This window comes from Echinops telfairi, unplaced genomic scaffold, assembly GCF_000313985.2.
Source record: "Echinops telfairi isolate 266 unplaced genomic scaffold, ASM31398v2 ScPeMD7_7412;HRSCAF=8450, whole genome shotgun sequence".
Taxonomy (NCBI): domain Eukaryota; kingdom Metazoa; phylum Chordata; class Mammalia; order Afrosoricida; family Tenrecidae; genus Echinops; species Echinops telfairi.
In genome coordinates this window covers 9740124-9745846 of record NW_022111312.1, presented here as the reverse complement: position 1 = coordinate 9745846, position 5723 = coordinate 9740124, and the positions used below count along the sequence as shown (strand labels likewise).

Below are 5723 nucleotides of genomic sequence, written 5' to 3'. Positions count from 1 at the left end.
GCTGGCATTCCTGTTTTCCTGCTCCCTCGAGTCTGAGTCTCACAGTCAGGGCTGCCTCTGCCTTATCTCAGCAGAAAACGATGCCCACAGCCCTCTGATCACAGCCCTCTGATCACAGCCCTCCGATCACAGGAATCTTTCTCAGCACCACGCTCGGCTGCTCCTGTGTCCAGGCCCTGCCCGCTGTGTAGCTTGTTGCCTGGCTCTGGAGCAGGCCTCTGCAGATGTCATTTCTCTATGCAGTGGGCCACGGCTGCGGGGACATGGGTGGGAGTTGACACCAAGGATGTGCCCACGTCAGTTTCGAGACCCAGGTCGTTTCAGGGTTAGTTTCAAACCCGCAGGTGCTGTGGTTCTTGGTGCCGCTCTTGGAATGACCTGCACTTCGTGGAGGCTGTTAAATGGGGGAGGCTGGTTAGAGCGGGAGCCAGCTCTCGGGTGAGCGCATCTGCCCTGGGCGAGAGAATCTGGTTGACGCTCAGTCACATTCACGTGAGGTTGATGTTGGGCGGCAGCCACATGGACTGGAGGAAAACACCTCGCACAGCCCCCCAGAGGTGCAAGAGTGTCACCTGAGTGGCTATCCCTGTGCCGCTGCCCCCACCAATAATCTACTAGGATGCGCATCTTCCCCTTTGGGAGCTTCACATAAAACAACATCAAGGGATCACTCCAGGACCTCACGCGATTTGGGGTGATTCAGAAAAGGGATTTTTCTATTCTGAGGTGGTTGCCTTTTGTCTACCTAAGCACTTCGTAGGGTTGGGTTAAAGTAAGCCGTTCTCAACCAGAGGCAGTCTTTGCCCCCCTAAAAATTGGGCAATGTCTGTGGTGACAATTTTGGTGGTGACCGCCGGGTGGGCAGGGTAGGGAGGCGTTTGGAGTGGGGCTACTGGCTGGGTAGAATTCGTAAAGCAGCTCCTTCTGGCCCCAACTGTCACCCGGGGGAAGCCCTCGGTCCGAGAGGCCATCCCTGAATTCTGCCAAGCCCCCCTCGGCCCCGTTTGTGGTCCGAGTGGTGACGTTTCCTCTGGCCTGCCTCTTACAGGTCTCGGAGACACTGAAGCGTTTCGCAGGCAAGGTGACGACAGCCAGCGTGAAGGAGCGGAGAGAGATCCTCAGTGAGCTGGGGAAATGCGTGGCCAGGAAAGGTACTTCTTTGTTCCCGCCCCCCGGGACCCTGTCCAGTGCCTTGGTCCCACGTTTGGCAGGTGCTGCCTGTCACTGTGGGCGTGGTTTGCCTATTTGCAGGTGCACTTATGTCATCTTGCTCAAGGTCACTTGGGTTCTTGTAGAATTTACCCATCGAGGTACCAAAGTGATTTTTTAAGAAATCATTTTATTGGGGGCTCGCACAACTCTTACCACAATCCATGCATCCATTCTGTGTCAAGCACATTTGTACATTTGTTGCCCTCAGCATTCTCAAAACATTTTCTTAATACTTGAGCCCTTGGTATCCTCACCACCACCCCATGAATCCTTGATAATTTATACGTTATTATTATTTTGTGATGTCTTACACTGACCAGTGTCTCCCTTTACCCACTTTTCTGTTGCCTGTCCCCTAGGGAGGGGGTTATAGGTAGATCATTGTGATCGGTTCTCCTTTTCTCCCCAACCTTCCCCTTCCCCTCCTGGTATTGCTATTCTCATTGTTGGTCCTGAGGGGTTTATCTGTCCTGGATTCCCTGTGTTTCCAGTTCTTCTCTGTACATCCTCTGGTCTAGCTGGAATTGTAAGGTAGAATTGGGGTCATGATAGTTGGGGGGTGGGGGGGGAAGCATTAAGGAACTAGAGGAAAGTTGTATGTTTCCTCGGTGCTACATCACACCCTGACTGGCTCGACTCCTCCCCGTGACCCTTCTGTAAGAGGATGTCCGGTTGCCTACAGATGGGCTTTGTGTGTCCATTCAGCCCTCCCCCTCATTCACGATGACATGATTTTTTTGTTCCTTGATGCACGATACCTGATCCAATTAACACCTTGTGATCACACAGGCTGGTGTGCTTCTTCCATGTGGGCTTTGCTTCCTTGCTTGTTTAACTGCAAGCCTCTAAGACCTCAGAGACTATCATGTAGTTTTAACTATTTTGACGGGGATGATGCCAACAACCTTTACTTTTTACTTTTTAGTGTGAGGTTGTTGAGGGTTGGCAAGGGGAGACTATCGGTCTTCTGGTCTCCCATTCAGCAATTCAGCACATTTTGTTTGTTTCAGTGCCTCCATTGCCCTCTCCTCAGGGTGCCTATTCCTGCCTGGGTTGGTTGTGTGCAGGCGCCCTCCGCCCCAGCCTTCTGAACTTTGTCCTTGGCTACAAGCTGCCCTCTTGATCTTAGAGTTGAGTATTCTACCATGGGGGAGTGAGTTCAGTTTCAGATCTGCAGGGTGACCATGGAGGTCCGACTAGTCTCTGTCTGACAGGGAATCCTGGTCTCTTTCATGATTTTGAGTTATTTTCCACATTCTTCTTCCGCTCAGCCCAAGACTTTCTAAGGCAGCGGTTCTCAACCTTCCTAATGCTGCGACCCTTTCATACAGTTTTCATTGCTACTTCATCACTCATTTTGCTACTGTTATGAATCGGGCAACCCCTGTGAAAGGGTTGCTTGACCCCCAAAGGGGTCTCGACCCCAGATTTGACAACAGTTGCTCTAGGAACTGCACGTGATGTTGCTTTGTGTTCTTATCCAGGTGTGACCTTCACCCTGTAAGTCCTAGAGTTTTTCCAGGGTTCTTTCAGGTGTCGGTTTGGGTTACACAGCCCTGGTGCTCATCTCCTGGGAGAAATGCAGATCCTCAGGTTTGCCCCCAGAACCCTCTGTGTGGAGCTCAGCCTCTGTGTCTTCAATAAGCCCCTCGGAGGCCTAGGCAACCCTTTGAGAACTGTGGCCAGGGATGGACTGGGACCCACACCTCCCTGTGTGCCAGCGTTTGCATCTCATCGGTCGAGTCCCGCCCGCCTTCCCCACTTCTCGCTGGAGTCTCCTGGGCTGCCTGCTGCTGGCCCAAGCCTGTCAAAGTGGTGTGTCAGTGAGGCTGATGGCCGCCTGCGAGCTTCTGAGAGGTTCTCCTGGGTATCCCTGCTTCAGTGTATGAGTCTCACGGCGGTATCCTCCAAGGTCTTTCCGGCCGCTGTTACCACAGGGTGCCCGTCAGACCAGACTGCCAGGTGGCCGCGTTCCAGAGACAGAGACAGGCTGTTCACACCCTCTGCCCCATCGTGTGGGCCTCTCCCTGCTAAGTGGTTGCTGCAGACCATACTTGTTCCTGGCCCCTTTCCCCACACCCCACTTTTTGGAGGGAGGAGTTGGATCTGTGAGTGGACGGAGTTGCTGAGGAGGCTGTCCGAGTCGTCTAACCCTGGGTGCTGGCAGGCAGCAGCACGGCTCCTCCCAGTCTGGCCCTGAGAGTCTCCCCAGTGCTCTACTCAGCCCTGCCTCCAGACACCTGAACTGGCCGCGGAGACCCCTGATGGAGTGTCACCTGTGTCTGACCCTTCAGTCACTTTCCCCCCATGCATCAGGCAGTGAGGAAGGACCTGTGGTCAGAAGAGTGACCTGGTTCAAGGGCCTGAACCTGGTGGCTCCCATCTACTTGCTTTGAGCAAGGGGAGAGCGGCGGTGCTACCCTGCAGGGACTGGGCTGAGGAGCGGGAGGGCCGGCGTGGCTGGTGCTTCCCTAGAGCCCTGCTGTGGGGAGCTCGCTGGGCCTATCCACTCTTTTTGGCTGTTCTCTCAGCAGTAGCTTGTTTCTGGCCCTGGCCACTTTTCCTTTCTCAGGTGGACCGAGCGTGTCCAGGGCCTTGGCCATCCGGGTCTCTTTGTCTGCAAGTCGGGCCATGACAGGCCACTCCCTCCCCAGCCCCCCCACGAGGGCTATGGGAGTACTTGTGTATAAAGTGCTTAGAGCAGGGCTGGCCACCATCTGAGCTCTATCGCAGCGTTGGGTGTGGTCTCTTGACTGTCACAAAGACAACCCATTCCCAAATGCGATTGTAACCACAGTGTCGGGATTGGGAGTGGCAGACACACGGTATTGGGGGAGGACACAGTTCAGTCCTCCACAGGCGCTGCATCGCCCTTCCTCCCTCCTCCTCTGCCCTGAGCAGGCATGAGGCTTTCGTTCCCCGCCGCACTTTGCTTCATGCTGGTGAGCGCACCCTGCTCTCGCCCCATTCTTCCACAGCCACGTGCCAGTCTCCTTTTGGTCTTGAGAAACCGCTCCAATTCCACGTGCCCTCTGCTCCCATTCCCTCGGAGGGCTTTGGTTTTCTAGATTTCCTGCTCTTTTAACACCTCTTTTATTAGGATATGCTTCAAGAAAAAGTCCACAACGCCAGAAGCGAACAGCTTGCTGAAATGCCTGTGTATATAAGACGCTTGGAGCCTCAGACCTGTCCAGCCCCCAGCAGTGCCCCCGCTTGGTGCTTGACTCTCAGGGCGCGAGTGTTGCCTTGGCCTCGGCACAGGCTTGGTTCCTGCCCCCCATGTGTTCCCAGTCTTGTGGGCGTAGGCTGCTCTTTCCTCCCCTGGAGTCGATGTCAGGTCAGCAGGCGGGCCCAGGAAGCGGTTTCAGCAACTCTCTGTGTGTGACCCTTGCTTTCAGAGCTGCCGGAGGGAGCGGTGAAGGGCCTCTGCAAGTTGTTCTGCCTGACTCTGCACCGTTACAGGTGAGCCTCTGCCGCCGCCTCAGCAGGGAGTACCCCCACAGCTCGCCGACCTGCTCCCCCCACCCCCAAGTCTGGGCTGTGTTGGATCTTAGCTGTTGGAAGCTGAGCGCCTCACTTAACCTCTCTGCACCTCCTTGTGCTCATCTGCAGAGTGGGCATGGCATGGGGGGCCGCCCGAGGGTGGTGGCTCGTCCAGGGCAGTTCCAGGAGCGGTGCCTTCTTGCCTGAGTGCTGTGTGTGTGTTGGCTGGCACTCCTCACACACGCAAAAGTGCGGGACCTGGTAGCTGCCTTCAGACCTTCCTGACCCTGGTCAGCTGTTTTCAGGAGATGTGGCAGGGACATCGAATACCGGGCCTAAATGTCCCTGAGACAGCTTCCCCGAGTCAATGTGCACTGTCTCCTTCACCCTCCAACTAGAGATGCAGCCTCCCGCAGGGCCCTGCAGGCCGCCATCCAGCAGCTGGCAGAGGCCCAGCCAGAAGCCACCGCCAAGAACCTCCTGCAGTCGCTGCAGTCTTCGGGCATTGGCTCCAAATCAGGTGTTCCCAGGTAAGGAAGAGGCAGTGGCGTGCTCAGGAGAAGCCCTGGGAGTGAGGGATTGGAGGAAGCAGGCTGGCAAGCTCAGTGGAGGGGGGGGACTGCTTTGCTGAGCAGCAGAGCTGAGGGCCACAGGGTCAGGAGGAGTCCTCTTTGTTTCAAGGCTATGCAGGCTGGGAAGAAGGTCCCACGCGCAGCTGCTGACTGAAAGGTCGGCGATGTGGACCCACCAGCCTAGGAAGGCAGCTGCGGCACCTGCTTCCGTAAAGATGCTGGGCGTGGGGACTTGAGGGGCAGTTCTACCCTGTCCTGTAGGGTTGCGATGAGCTGGAATTTGCCACAGGAGCAGTGCGTTTGGCGTGGAATAGTGCTGAGCGAGGGGAATGTGACTGAACTCCCTGACTTGTGGGGAGCCGGCCCCCAGTTCTCCCCAGCCGTCTGTCCAGGGCCGTTGGTGTGGTTCATGCCCCCTCTCTTCCCCTCTCCTCGCATAGTAAGAGCAGCGGCTCC

The 5723-nt window shown here is 56.0% G+C and overlaps 1 protein-coding gene across 1 annotated transcript in view; it reads left to right on the top strand.

The window, feature by feature from the left end:
- The first annotated feature begins 822 nt into the window (after positions 1 to 822).
- Positions 823 to 5723, top strand: part of GCN1 (GCN1 activator of EIF2AK4) — a 51892-nt gene continuing 46991 nt past the window's right edge. The window contains exons 1-4 of the mRNA XM_030887427.2: positions 823 to 857; positions 967 to 1151; positions 4611 to 4674; positions 5094 to 5225. Of these exons, the coding sequence (XP_030743287.1) occupies positions 823 to 857; positions 967 to 1151; positions 4611 to 4674; positions 5094 to 5225 (416 nt within the window). The remainder of the gene's footprint in view (positions 858 to 966; positions 1152 to 4610; positions 4675 to 5093; positions 5226 to 5723) is intronic.